General features: G+C 39.9%; 1 protein-coding gene across 1 annotated transcript in view; it reads left to right on the plus strand.

Moving 5' to 3' along the window:
- The window catches only part of SYN3 (synapsin III), a 499,918-nt gene that overhangs the window by 84,281 nt on the left and 400,412 nt on the right, over positions 1-15,225 (plus strand). Inside the window, exon 4 of the mRNA XM_070370203.1 lies at positions 5,847-5,938. Within this exon, the coding sequence (XP_070226304.1) occupies positions 5,847-5,938 (92 nt within the window). The remainder of the gene's footprint in view (positions 1-5,846; positions 5,939-15,225) is intronic.

The following is a 15,225-nucleotide window of genomic DNA, read 5'->3' on the forward strand; positions in this document are numbered from 1 at the left end:
TCCAGTATTCTTGCCTGGAGAATCCCATGGACAGAGGGGCCTGGCAGGGTACAGCCCATAGGGTCACAAAGAGTCATACACGACTGAAGAGACTTAGCACACACCCCTGTGCAGGCACTGAAGCCCTACACAAAAATAAAATGATTTATTCTAAGCCCAACAGCATGAGTGAATCACACAGATATAGTGATGAGTGAAAAAATGCAAATACCAAAGAGTATATACTCTGAGATTCATATGAAGTTCAAGAACATACAAAACTAAGCTATAGAAATAGAAGATACCCAAGTGGTAGCATCATGGTGTGAAAGTTGATGTCAGTTATATTGAAGTTGACAGAGTACTCAGGGAGGCTGGAATTGTTACCAATTTTCATCTTGATATTAATTGCTCATGCTAAGTTGCTTCAGTTGTGTCCAACTCTTTGCAACCCTGTGGACTGTAGCCCGCCAGGCTCCTCTGTCCATGGGCTTCTCCAGGCAAGAATAATGGAGTGGGTTGACTTTTCCTTCTCCAGGGGATCTTCCCAACTCAGGGATCAAACCCATGTCTCTTATGTCTCCTGCGTTGGCAGGTGGGTTCTTTACCGCTAGCACCATCTGGGAAGTTGATATTGATTATGCAAGCACAGATCAATTAAGATCCATCAATCTGTAAAAATTTGTGAAATTTAATTTAGCTATCCCTCTTTTTTTGAGGCATTCTTCTAAGGTTTATAATAGCTTTAATTAATCAAGATCAATGAGTTTGAGTAAACTCTCTGAGTTGGCGATGAACAGGGAAGCCTGATGTGCTGCAGTCCATGGAGTCGCAAAGAGTTGGACATGACTGAGCAACTGAACTGATCTTTAAATAATGTTATACCACTTTATATACAGTGTAAGGACCTTTTAGCAGTACATTTCCATTTCCATCTTTGTGTTCTTGTTACACATTCTACTTCTTCATGTGTGATGAACTCCCATAATTCATACTATTGTCTTGCAGTCAATTATTCACCTTGAGAAGCACTGACACAAAAGGAACAGACTTCCTTCCAAGTCCGAGAGTATTTACAAATGTACTTTTTATGGCAAAATGTAAAGTGAAAGTAAGGTGCCTACAGGCATGGCAGACTGTAACAACTTGACTCTAATTCAAATTAAGAAATCTTTGAAGAAAAAAGTCATCAGAGCACAGGCTCAGTAGTTGTGACACATGGGCTTAGTTGCTTCAAATCATGTGAGATCTTTCCAGATCAGGGATTGAACCTGTGTCTCCTGCATTGACAGGTGGATTCTTCACCATTGAGTCACCAGGGAAGCCCAGCTATAATTCTTTGCCTCTCTTGATATAAAGTATATTTTTCCCCTCTGATTGCTTTGAAGGTTTTCTGTTCATCACTGGTTTGTTAGTAAGCTGATTATTACGTACGCTGGTATGGTTTTCTTCATATTTCTTCTGCTTGGGAGTCATTAAATTTCTTAGGCCTGTAGGTTTATAGTTTTCATCAAATTTGAAAAACTGAGACTGAGGGGAGCTTCTGCAAAGTTGAGAAAGCTCTAGGTAAACTAGGACAAATTGATCATCCTAGATCCAGAGCACACTGTGATCCAGGGCTCGTTTAGCCCCACTACTAAATTTTTGAGAACTCGACTCTTGCTACAAAGTCTTTACACTTACCTGGTGAGAACACGAACTATCCCCAGCCTTGTGTGTGTTATGGAGTACGAGTCTACTCTTTTCTGATAGTTATGTTACTGGCCCTGAGAAATTTCCTTTCGTGCATGCTCATATCAGTACGCAGCCAAAGACTCACAGATCTGCCTGGAGGCCTTTTTCTGTACAGTTGTATCTTTACTCTGCCCTGCAAATTCTAGCCACCTCTGCTGCTGCTGCTGCTAAATCGCATCAGTCGTGTCTGACTCTGTGCAACCCCATAGATGGCAGCTCTCCAGGCTCCTCTGTCCCTGGGATTCTCCAGGCAAGAATACTGGAGTGGGTTGCCATTTCCTTCTCCAATGCATGAAGGTGAAAAGTGAAAGTGAAGTCGCTAAGTCATGTCCGACTCTTCGCGACCCCATGGACTGTAGCCTACCAGGCTCCTCCACCCATGGGATTTTGCAGGCAGGAGTACTGGAGACGGGTGCCATTGCCTTCTTCAGCCTCCCTGAATTCTAACATTTGTCTCTTCAGCTTAGTCAGACTACGGGCACTGACTGCGTTCTCCTACACCTGAAAACTGCCTCCAGGCAGTCAGCTAGGGCAGTCACAGGTAATTTCATGTGTTTTCTTTCTGCAAGGTCATAGTCCTACAATGCCTGTTGTTCAGTGTCTGAAAACTATTAATGTATTTTGTCTGGCTTTCCAAGTTTAAGATGAGAGTGTAAATATAGTCCCTATTACTCCATTGTGGACCTAATTAAGGAGAAATCTTTACTCTTTATATTGTATGCCTTCATATTTTAAAAATTGTTTATGTTATAAATATTTGAAAAGGTTTCCCTTTTTCTGGTTATACCCTTTTTTATGCATTTCAATTTACTCTCACTAAGACAGTTAAATATTTGAATATAATACTGATAGCTGTTTATAGACATCTTCCTCCTATGTATGTCTCAGCTCTGTGCTAGGTGTCTCATATACACTATCTTGAATCTTCACTCACCACTGATATCATTGCCTCCATTTTAGAGATGTCAAAACTGAGAGTCTAAGCAGTCAGTAACTGGACCAAAATCATCACATGTTGAGCAGTTACTTTTAAATGTAGTTGCTTTGAATATTTATTTATCTATACCAGCATGCCTAGTATATAGTAAAGAGACATCATATTAGAAATAATTGGGACCAAAATGTCTTTGAGGTCAAAAGGTTAACTTACATCAGAAAATGCAGAAACATGACTCTCATAGTGGTGCTTTATTTTGTGTGTGTGTGTATACATGCATTTAAGTATGTGTTTGCTGAAGTGGATACAGGAGCCTTACCTAAACCAGTTGACATTCTTTGAACCCTGACAGCTTTGCATGCAATACTAAAATTGGATCCAATTTCCAAAATTATTTTATTACATTCCTAGGATTATTGTAACAAATTACTACAACTTGGCGGCTTAAAATAAAATAAATTATCCTCTCAGAGGCCAGAAATTGGAATCAAGGTGTCAACAGATCTGTACTCCCTCTGAATACTGTGCTTCCTTGCTTCTTCCACCTTCTAGTAAGTCCTGTTGTTCCTTGGTTTTGGGGCAGTGTAACTCCAGTCTGTGCCTCCATCTTCATACAGCCTTCTTTCCTGGTCCCTCTGTCTCCCCTTCTCTTCTTTTATAAATACACCTTATTATATTTAGGGTCCACTCTCATCCAGTATCTGAGAGCCTTAATTATATTTGCAAAGACTCTGTTTCCATACAGTCACATTCACAGGTATCAAGGGTTGGGACTCGGACATATCTTTTAGGGGAATCCATTTAACCACTACAGTCTATGAGAGCTCTCCAGGCCCTGATATTTAGGATTCTACCAGCAGGGTCATCCTGCTGTCTTGAAGGAGAGATGGTTGGATACTTCTATGTTCATTTTCATGGTTGTTGAAATTTTTAGAAAGATAAAATTGGAAAGTGTCGTTTCTTTGCTACTCCAGCTATCTGTGCTTGATCTAGCAGAGGCTTGCTGCCCTATAACCCAGGAATCTACCTCCTAAAATTACTCATAAACTATGACTAGGAGACAACTGCAGACACTCAGATCTGAACCAGATGAACTTCTGACTTGTATATCCAAGCCCGAGGGTGTCTTCTATCCAGGTATTTCTCTTTCCATTTAAGCAGCAAGATAGCCTCTGGGTCTTTGCCATCTAATTGGAGATTTTACCATCCAAGATTCTGACTCACTCCTTTTCTTCGTATATCTTGTGCCCAGCAATTCTGTGTTGCAACTTTGTTTTTTCTCCACACAAGCAACTTTTCTCGCTAATTCTTCTTTGTAATCTTAACCAGTGAAATATCTTGAACATGATGGGCTGAATTTTTAAGGCATTAGATTTAATAACTGGGTCATTACCACTGTTTACCAACCTGGCCTCATTACAGAGGTCTTTGCTTTTCACCTTTCCACAGTATAATGAGGTTATTAATTAAAACAAGAGACACAAGCACTCTGGATTTGCTTTAATGCCATCTGGGAAGATAGCTAGGTCTTTGGTCATAATTTCTGGTAAATGATTCCAAGGGGATACATTTATATCACCATGAAATGATATTTCCCTTCAATGTAAACTTGTTTTTCTCTTTGAGTGGTTTATTTTTAGGTCCCTAAAATTCCCAGTTGCAGTCCACCTAATGCCTTATTTAGCTAAACAGTGGGGACAGTGGGGTGCTGCAGTTAAAAGACCGGCTGGAGCCAGACTGCCTGGGGTTAAATCCTGGCTCTGCTACCTACTGTGTGACAGTGTGCAAGTTATTTGATCTCTCTCTGCCTTGGTTTTTCATGTAGACAAGTATGAGGATTAAATGAACTCATACGTATAAAATGCTTAGGACAGTACCTGGCACATAGTGAGTGTTGCATGTATGTGAGCAGTTATTTTTATTCATTAAATCCAAAGAAATAGCTTTTGGTTTCTGTATAAGTCAGTGTAGTATTATGCATTTTCTAGAGTGGGGTTACAGGTTGAATTACGTCTCCTAAAATTCATGTGTTAAACTCCTAAGGCCCAGTGCCTCAGAATGTGACCTTATTTGGACACAGGTATGTGGAGATAGGATCTTTTCAGAGATAATCAAGTTAAAGTGAAGTCAGTAGGGTGGGTCCTAATCCAGTATTACTGGTAGAATGGCTACAGAGACTTGCATAGAGGAAAAACATACTGATAAGAGACAGAGAGAAGGTGACCATCTACAAGCCAATGCGAAAAACTTGGAACAGAGCCTTCTTGCACTGCCTTCAGAAAGAACCAGTGCTGCCCACATCTTGATTTGGGACTTGTAGCCTCCACAGCTGTGAGAAAGCACTATTTTCTGTGTTTAAGCCACCTAGTGGGGTACTTTGTTATTATGGCAAACCTAGGAAATGGTTATAACATCAAGTCACTACCCCCAAGAAGCATATAATCTGGTAGGAGGGATGTATTCCACAGGAAAGGGCTTCCTAGGTAGTGCTAGTGGTAAAGAACCCACCTGCCAATGCAGGAGACATGAGAAATGCAGGTTCGATCCCTAGGTTGGAAAAATCCCTTGGAGGAGGGCATGGCAACCCACTCCAGTATTCTAGCTTGAAAAATCCTGTGGACAGAGGAGCCTGGCAGGCTACAGCCCATAGAGTTGCATGGAGTCAGACATGACTGAAGCTACTTAGCATACACACATTCTATAGGAATAGCAACAGAGATTTTTAAAGCTTGCTCAACCAAATAAGCCAACAAAAAGATGAACTTAGAAGGATACAGAAATGTCTAATAAAACACAAATGTGACACTGTAGTTGGTACATAAACATGAAGAATACTCCTTAGTGGGGACCAAAAAAAATAATACTGCTTATATCTCTTGTCTCTGCCCCTCTCTTGGTAACTATGGAGTTTCTCTATACCACTACCTCCTATCTCTCTCTCCCCCTGCCTGTCCACTCCCCTAGAGTTAGAGTACCTTCTTCCACCTTCGAGGAGGTAGAAATTAGTAGCGATGTAACCATGGATGTGTCCCCATGCCTCTCTGCATCTCAGCTTCTTCATCTTTCAAAAAAGGGAAATAAATAATATTACTAATTTCACATGAGATTTAAATGTATATTTGGCACATATAAATGTTTCGAGTCATTGGCATCCCCAGTATTTTGTGAATCCTTATTGTTTTGCTTTCTCTTCTAGGCCGAATTCTCAGAGTTGAATCTAGCTGCCTATGTTACGGGGGGCTGTATGGTGGACATGCAAGTCATGAGAAATGGAACCAAGGTTGTGAGGTAAGGAAGACCAAGGTGCAGAAAACCTTCATTCCAGAGGTGTGTATGAAGTACCTTCAGAGCCAACCCCTCTGTTTGTTGCCTGCAACCTAACGCCTGTACTGCACATGCTTTCTTGTATAGAATGTATGCTTCCAAAGAGTTTAGGTGTTATTACACGTTAATGACTAATGCACAAATAATATGGGGAAGCAGCTGAGTACCCTGGAATGATCCCTGGGCTTGGGGAAAGAAGACTTGGGTTTCATTTCTGACTTTGTGGCTCTGTTCAGTAATATTATTTACTCTCTCTTGCCCTCTGATTCTCATCTGCCACATGATGATAGTGAATATGAAAGTAGAAGGCAAGTATGTGAGAACGCCCTATTGTTAATAATTATAAAGTGCTGTACAAATATAAGAGATTTTTTTAAATAGGCTGCATCCTTCTTCCAGCAGTAGGGAAGAATAAATGTTCAGAGACTCTCTTCTCAGGACTTCACACCTAAAAGTACTGGATATAATATAGTAATACTGGATATAATATTAATATATTAATGGATATATAATGGATAATAATGGGTAATTATCCATTATATTATCCAATAATACTGGATATAATAGTACTGGATATAATATTCCCACCTACCCACCCAAATCTGTAATATATGCTGAGCTAGACAGGACATGAGGGAATTCTTCAGAAGCCCAGGAATGTCAAGAAAGTATAAATCTGGAGGAGCAATAAAGAGCATATTAAAACATTTTTATCTAGTTAAGTACTGAGAGAATGATACAGACCAGGTCTTGTGAGGATTCAGATGGAGAAGAAATAGGATTCATATTTAGGAAAGTAGAGACAATAGGAATAAATTTGAGGAAAATGTGGTATTTGTTCTAATGGGCGTTCTATGTGTTTTAAGAATAGGAAATAGTTCTGATACAAACGAAAAACAAAGGGAGTATGTTTAGGAAATTGTAATTCAACTAATTCAGCTATCATTTACTGAGTACCTGCTGTGTGCCAAGGAAGACACTACATGGCTTCCTATTTCCAATAATGGTTGACCAATTCTAGATTATCTGGAAACAGCTTCAAAGCTGGTTGTAAATAATTATACCTTCAAAGCCATCAAAGAGTTGACATGGTAGTAACTTGCCAGGAAGAGAATGATGGGGAAGTGGAAATCCAGAGAGAGAAATGAGTACAAAAGCTTCATTTTTGCTGTGAGTATTGCTAAGTTCAACAAACTTGAAAATTGGTTTTGATAGTCTAGCAGGGGCAAGGGAAAAAGAAATCAATACCCAGGGTTACTTAGGATGTAATGGTAGGGCCTCCCCAAAATAAGCTGAGACCTCAAAGGACTACATCTCAAGGTAAATGTGAACCATAGGTATATGAGTCCTCACAAGTAACTGCAGCTTGCGTTGCACTTTGATTGACCTTCCAGGGAACCTCGAGCATTATTCTTAATTTATGGTAATCCCTACATGCAAGAAGTAAAAGCAAATCCTGTGTAGTGGAAGGCACTTTCATCCTCGGCTTCAAATAATTATGCAGATCATTTTTTGTATAATGTCTAGTACATAGTGAAAAATAATAAGGCACGGACATCATGGATGAGAAGAAAATGAAAGTGAAGTCGCTCAGTCATGTCCGATTCTTTGGGACCCTGTGGACTGTAGCCCACCAGGCTCCTCCATCCATGGGGTTCTCCAGGCAAGAATACTGGAGTAGGTTGCCATTTCCTTCTACAGGGGACCTTCCCAACCCAGGGGTCGAACCCAGGTCTCCCGCATTGCAGGCAGACACTTTAACCTCTCAGCCACCAGGGAAGTCCATGAATGAGAAGAAACAGGAAATATAGACAGCAGAAAGATACCCTCAAAAGACACCATATATTGGAATGATCAGACACACGTTCTTAAAAGAAAAAAATCCTACATATTAAGTTGAAAATCAGATTGGAAGATGTCTGCAATGAATAGGAAACTATAAAAAAATGACAGAACAAATTTTATTAAAATCAAAAAGAACGTCTAGAAAGGAAAACTACAATAACCAACATTATTACAAATGTTGTGTTTAATGACATATTAAACAGCATTGAAAAGGTGCTAATGAAGTGAAAGTATTTTATGAAATAAGCAAAATAAAAATATTCAGGAAGACCTCACTGAGGGAAATTGTAAAGTATGTACTTCAAGAAAAAGAAAATGATCTCATTATAACATAAAGCAGCATGAAGACGTGAAGAACAAAGAAGGTGGAAATGTTAATAAATGTTATCTCCAAAAAACAGTAGTAATAATAATATCTTACGGATTTGAAAAATATATGAAGGATTAAAATATACCACAGTAAGTAGATTCTGGGGTTAAGTAGAATTAAGATATTTTGAGGCCCTTGTATTATCAAAGAGGAAACTGAATATATTGATTATTAATAGGCTTCAAGAAGTTAAAAATGAAAATTAAAGAATAATAAAAGGTTATCTCTGTGATAATTATTAAAAATAGAAATGAAATGTAGTACTTAAAGGTGATAAGAGAAAAATAGAAATAATAAGAGAAGACAAAAGGAAAAAAGCCAATGCAGAACAGGTATTATAAATAACACCACTAATGTGATAAATTTAAATCAATATATATCAACAGGCTGATAATCTGAATGGTGTGTACAGCGGTACTGGTTATTAAAATACTGAAATTTTTCTATAGAAATTGGTAAATAGTCCCTCACCTGAGCCCACTGAATGTCTTCAGCCACCCTTAACCATAGATGGGCAGGGACATTGGACTTCTCTTTGTCCCTCAGTTCACAGCTCTTCTGTCCCCCATCTCGTATCCTTGTTTCTCCCATGGTCAGAGGATACCCAAACATTGTAGGGGAGATTCACCCTTGGAAGCAGTAGTGGATTCAAGTTGTTGTTGTGGTTCAATCACTAAATCATGTCTGACTCTGTGACCCCATGGCCTGCAGCACACCAGGCTTCCCTGTACTTTACTATCTCCCAGAGTTTGCTCAGATTCATGCCCATTGAGTTGGTGATGCTCTCTAACCATCTCATCTTCTGCTGTCCCCTTCTCCTTTTGCCTTCAGTCTTTCCCAGTGTCAAGGTCTTTTTCAATAAGTCAGTTCTTTGTATTAGGTAGCCAAAGTATTAGAGCTTCAGCTTCAGCATCAGTCCTTCTAGTGAATGTTCAGGGTTGATTTCCTTTAGGATTGACTGGTTTGAGATCCTTGCTGTCCAAGGACTCTCAAGGGTCTTCTACAGCACCACAATTTAAAAACATCAATTCTTGGGTGCTCAGCCTTACTTATGGTTCAACTCTCACATCTGTACATTACTACTGGAAAAACCATAGCTTTGGCTATATGGAGCTTTGTCTGCTAAGTGATGTCTTTGCTTTCTAATATGCTGTCTGGGTTTGTCATAGCTTTCCTTCCAAGGAGTGAACAACTTTTAATTTCGTGGCTTTAGTCACCATCTGCAGAGATTCTGGAGCCCAAGAAAATAAAATCTGTCACTGTTTCCACTTTTCCCCCATCTATTTGCTGTGAAGTGATGGGACTGGATGCCATGATCTTAGATTTTTGAATGTTGAATTTTAAGCCAACTTTTTCACTCTTTCACCCTCATCAGGGGCCTCACCAGGGCTTCCCTGGTGGCTCAGATGGTAAAGTGTCTGCCTGCAACGCAGAAGACCTGGGTTCGATCCCTGGGTCGGGAAGATCCCCTGGAGAAGTAAATGACAACCCACTCCAGTACTCTTGCTTGGAAAATCGTATGGATGGAGGAGCCTGGAAGACTCCAGTCCATGAGGTCTCAGAGTTGTACACGACTGAGTGACTTCACTCACTCATCAAGAATTCACTGTCATCAAGAACCTCTTTAGTTCCTTTTCACTTTCTGCTATTATAGTGCTATCATCTGCATCTCTGAGATTGTTGCTATTTCTCCTGGAAACCTTAATTCCAGCTTGTGATTCATCTAGCCTGGGGTTTCACATGATATACTCTGTATGTAAGTTAAATAAGCAGGGTGACAATATATATCCTTGTTTTACTCCTTTCCCAGTTTGGAACCAGTCCATTGCTCCATGTCTGGTTCTAACTGTTGCTTCTTGACCTGTATACAGGTTTCTCAGGAGACAGGTAAGGTGGTCTGGTATTCCCAGCTCTTTAAGAATTTTCCACAGTTTGTTGTGATCCACACAGTCAGAGGCTTTAGTGTAGTCAATGAAGCAGAAGTTGATGTTTCTCTGGAATTCCCTTGCTTTCTCCCTTGCCTAGAATCAGAATATCCCACTGTTTAGGAGGGAGAGCCTGGGACCCAAGCCAAGTCAATGAGAATTCATGTGAGACCTTTGCTGGAATTCTTGGGTGAGAGACATATTTGTTCTGCTGGGGCTGCTGAGCCAGTGGAATGGTCTCCTGGAGCTGCTGGTGGCCATGGCTGTTTGTCCTGGAGGGAAGGATCTGCTAAGAATGAAGCAAAAGCAAAGGAAAACACAGCAAAGATAGAGAATAAGAGTCAGTGACCTGATGATGTTTTTCAAGCCCTTGACTCCAGGCTCATCTCCAAACTAGAGCCAAAAAAAAAAGTTCTTTTTGATGAAGCCAGCTTGACTTGCACATACAGAATTCATGAATTTTTATCTACTTAACCCACACTTTATAGCATTTCCTATGTGCTAGGCACTGTCCCCAGCACTTAACATGTATTGACTCATTTCATCCTTTTCAACAGCCCTGTAAAGTGTGTACTATTACCATCCACTTTTCCCAGATGAGAAGACTGAAGTTGGGTAATGGAATCAAGGTCTCCAGCCAGTAAGGGATTCAGGCCTAGGTACTTGGTCCCGTAGTATTTGTGTCACCACTTACTGGTCTGCCTCTTTAACAAGGGGAAGACTGTTTTGTAGTTAGAGCTGCTTAAAGAGGCAGTAAGAGCTTCCCAGGTAGTGCTAGTGGTAAAGAACCTGCCTGCAGGACACATAAGATACACGGGTTTGATCTTGGGTTGGGAAAATCCCATGGAGGAGGGCCTGGCAACCCACTCCAGTATTCTTGCCCAGGGAATCTCATGGACAGAGGAGCCTGGGAGGCTGTGGTCTGTAAGGTTGCAAAAGTTGGACACAACTGAAACAACATAGCACGCGTGCACACAGAGAGGCGTTAAAGTCGTGTACATATGAGCAGTGCACGGATACCATTAGACAAGTATTGAGGTCCCAGAATCTGAATTTTAGACAGTGGGAAGGGAGCTTGGAAAAGTAAGAAGATACTCATTAGTAAAATGAAAACAAAACTGATGAAAGAAGTGAAAGCGTTAGTCCCTCAGTCATGTCTGATTCTTTGTGACCCCGTGTACTATAGCCCTCCATTCTCTTCTGTCCATGGAATTCTCCAGGCAAGATTACTGGAGTGGGTAGCCGTTCCCTTCTCTAGGGGATCTTCCCAACCCAGGGATTGACCCAGGGTCTCCTCCAATGCAGGCATTTTTTTTTTTTTTTTTTACCATCTGAGCCATCATAGAAGCCCCTATAAAACTGATAAAGGTAAGTATTTGGTCAGATAAAGACTGCGTCCCTGGTGGTTCAGATGGTAAGGAATCTGTCTGAAACGTGGGAGACCTGGGTTCAATCCCTGGGTTGGGAAAATCCCCTAGAGAAAGGAACGGCTACCCACTCCAGTATTCTTGCCTGGAGAATTCCACGGACTGTATAGTCCAGGGGGTTGCAAAGAGTCAGACATGACTGAGCAAATTGCACTTTCACTTTTTAAGAATACTCTATGCTATGCTATGCTAAGTCGCTTCAGTCGTGTCCGACTCTGTGTGACCTCATAGACGGCAGCACACCAGGCTCCCCTGTCCCTGGGATTCTCCAGGCAAGAACACTGGTGTGGGTTGCCATTTCCTTCGGATACTCTAATACTGTAGTAGTGGTGTGTAAATAACTTTTAAGTCTAGTAAAAAGGTTAAAAGGCAAAAGTGTTAAAAATAACAATAGCCACAATGATTCATTAATGAATATACAAAAAAAGATATAAATTGTGGCATCAAAAACATAGACTGTAGGGAGGGGCAAATAAAAGAGTAGTTTTTATATGCAAATAAAGTTAGGTGGTTGTCAACTTAAGATAGACTGTTGTAACTATAAAATGTTTTATGTAAGCCTCATGGTACCCATAAAGCAAAACCCTACAGGAGATACACAAAACAGAAAAACAAAGAATTCAAAGCAAACTACTACTGAAAAGTAGGCTTCCCAGGTATTGCTAGTAGTAAAGAACCTGCTTGCCAGTGCAGGTAGATATAAGAGACCCAGGGTTCGATCCCTGGGTTGGAGAGATCCCCTGGAGGAAGGCATGGCAACCCACTCCAGTATTCTTACCTGGAGAATCCCATGGACAGAGGAGCCTGAGTCCATGGGGTCACAAAGAGTTGGACACGACTGAAGCAACTTAGCATGCAGGCATAGAAAAGTATCAAGTCATGAAGAAAACCAGCAAGGGAGGAATAAAGGAACAAAGAAACTGCAAACCTGCCAAGAAACATTTAGGAAAATGGCAGGGATTTCCCTGGCAGTCCTGTGCTTAAGACTCCATGCTCCCAATGCAAGGGGTGAATGTTTAATCCGTGCTCAGGGTACTAAGATCCCACATGCCATAGAGGATGGCCTAAGAAAATAAAGCAGTAAATAAACAAAATGGCAATGATACTTTAAATAATTACTTTAAATGTAAATAGATTAAATTTTTCAATGAAAAGACATAGGATGACTGAATGAATTAAAAGAAAAAAGATGTTGCTTAAAAGAGACTCACTTTAGCTTTAAAGACATACTTAGACTGAAAGTGAAGGGATGGAAAAAGATATTCCATGCCAATAGGAACCAAAACAGAGTAGGGATAGCTGTGCTGATTTCAGAGAAAATAGGCTTTAAGTTAAAAACTGTAGTAAGAGACAAAAGTGACATCATGCAATGAAAAAGCAATCTATTTAGAGGATCCAACAATTGTAAATATATATGTGCCCAAAATTAGAGCACATAAAAATGTAAAGCAAATATTGACAAATATGAGGGGAAAAGTAGATAGCAATACCATAATAATAGAGATTTTCAAGACCCCACTTTCATCACTGGGTCATTCAGACAAGAAATCAATAAGAACATTAAGCTTGAACTATATGTTAGACCAAATGGACCCAACAGACATACACAGAACATTCCATCTAAGAGCAGCAGAATATACATTGCCAAGTGCATATCGAATGTTCTCCAGAATAAATTATATGTTAGGCACAAAACAAGTCTTAACAAATTTAAGAAGATTGAAGTCACATCAGATATTTGTTCAGACCACAGTTATATGAAACCAGAAATAAATCACAGGAAGAAAACTAATCTAAAACTAAAAATAAGTCTATATAGCAAAGGAAACATCAACAAAATGAAAAGGCAAGCCATTTTTCTAAGGGGTTAATATCCAAAATGTATAAAGAACTCATAACAACTTAATAGCAAAACCAAATAACCTAATTTCAAAAATGGGTGAAGGATCTGAACAGACTTTTTTTTCCAAATGAGATATATAAATGGCCACTGGTCTATGAACAGCTGCTGCACATCACTAATCATCAGGGACGTGCATATCAAAACCGCAGTGAGATACCGCCTCACACCTGTTAGGACGACTGATACCAAAATCGAAAGTAAGTGTGGGTGAGGATGTGGAAAAAAGAGAGTCCTTGTGGATTGTTGGCGGGAGTATAAATTAGTACAGCCATTATGGAAAACAGTATGGAGTTTCCTTGAAAAATTAAAAATAAAGCTATTGTATGACCCAGAAATCTCACTTCTGGGTCATATCCAAAGGAAATAAGATCACTATGTTGAAAAGATATCTCTACTCCTATGCTTATTGCAACATTATTCATAGTATCCAAGGTGTGGAGACAATCCACATGTCCATCAGTGGATTAATGGATTTAAAAAATTATATATATGTGTGTTTGTGTATGTGTGTATAAATGGTATCCAGCCTTAAAAAAGAATGAAGTCCTGCCATTTGCAATAACATGGATAGACCTAGAGGACGTTATGCGAAGTGAGTTAAGTCAGAGACAGATAAATATTGCATGATCTCATTTATATGTGAAATCTAAAAAACTTGCAATTATAGTAACAAAGAATAGAATGGTGGTGACTAGTGTCTGGTGAGTGGGAGGAATGGGGAGATGTTTGTCAAGGGGTTTACACCTACACTTTCAGTTATAAGATGAATAAGTTCTGAAGACCTAATGTACAGCATACCGACTATAGTATATGTATAGTATACTTGAAATCTACTGATTATATCGCAAGTGTTTTTCTAACATACAGAAAAGGGTTAAGTATGTGAAGTGATAGATATGTTAATTAACTTGATCATGGTTTTCATTTCATAATGTATGCATATATCAAACCATGTTGTACATCTTAAACACGTGACAAAATAACGCTGTACACCTTGAATATATACACGTTTTAGAAGAAAGGGGTAGCACTTGGATTTGAATCCAGGTCTCTGGTTTTATGCCAAGTGAGTTCCCAAATGTCTTTAAATCCATAAATTTTGTCCACTCCACAGCACCGGTCCTGTTGAGCCCACCCCAGGCTGACTTGAGTGGACTCTGGGTCTGTGCAGGAAACAGCAGGAAGTAGAGATTTCTCCTGGGTGCTGAGGCTGGCTTAGGCTCATCTAGGGTACAGGATGTGTGTTGCTCTCCTTCAGAAATCTGTTGCTCAGATATGAGATTCTACCTCTTTCTGCTTTTTAATCTATTAAAGTTGATTGTATTATTTTATATAGTCTCAAAAGAATTAAATGAGATGTTATATGTGAAAGTTTGTTCATTCATTCATCCCACAGGTGTTTATTAAGGGCCTATTCTATGTTCCAGGCTCCATTTCAGATATTAAGAATTGTATCAGACATGCGCTAGGCAGAAAACAGAATACACCCCCAAATAATTTAAATAAAGAGATTTTAATGAAGCAATCACTTATAGAAGAATATTGGGACTCAGGGAACATGGGGCCTCCAATAACAACAGCAAGAAGCCATTATCATCATTAGGGATGAAGGGACAAGGAGAGGAAGTAGAATAGACTCAGTCTGGAAGGTTTCATCTATACTTGGGCAGGAGAGCCGTGTAATTGAAGCAGTAGTTGTCGAGGAACTAACTACCTCCAAGGTCTTGGCACTGAAGCACGGTGGGCACTAGAAAGAAGCACCATTGCCCTCCAGTCTCCTG

This window comes from Bos mutus, chromosome 5, assembly GCF_027580195.1.
Source record: "Bos mutus isolate GX-2022 chromosome 5, NWIPB_WYAK_1.1, whole genome shotgun sequence".
NCBI lineage: Eukaryota > Metazoa > Chordata > Mammalia > Artiodactyla > Bovidae > Bos > Bos mutus.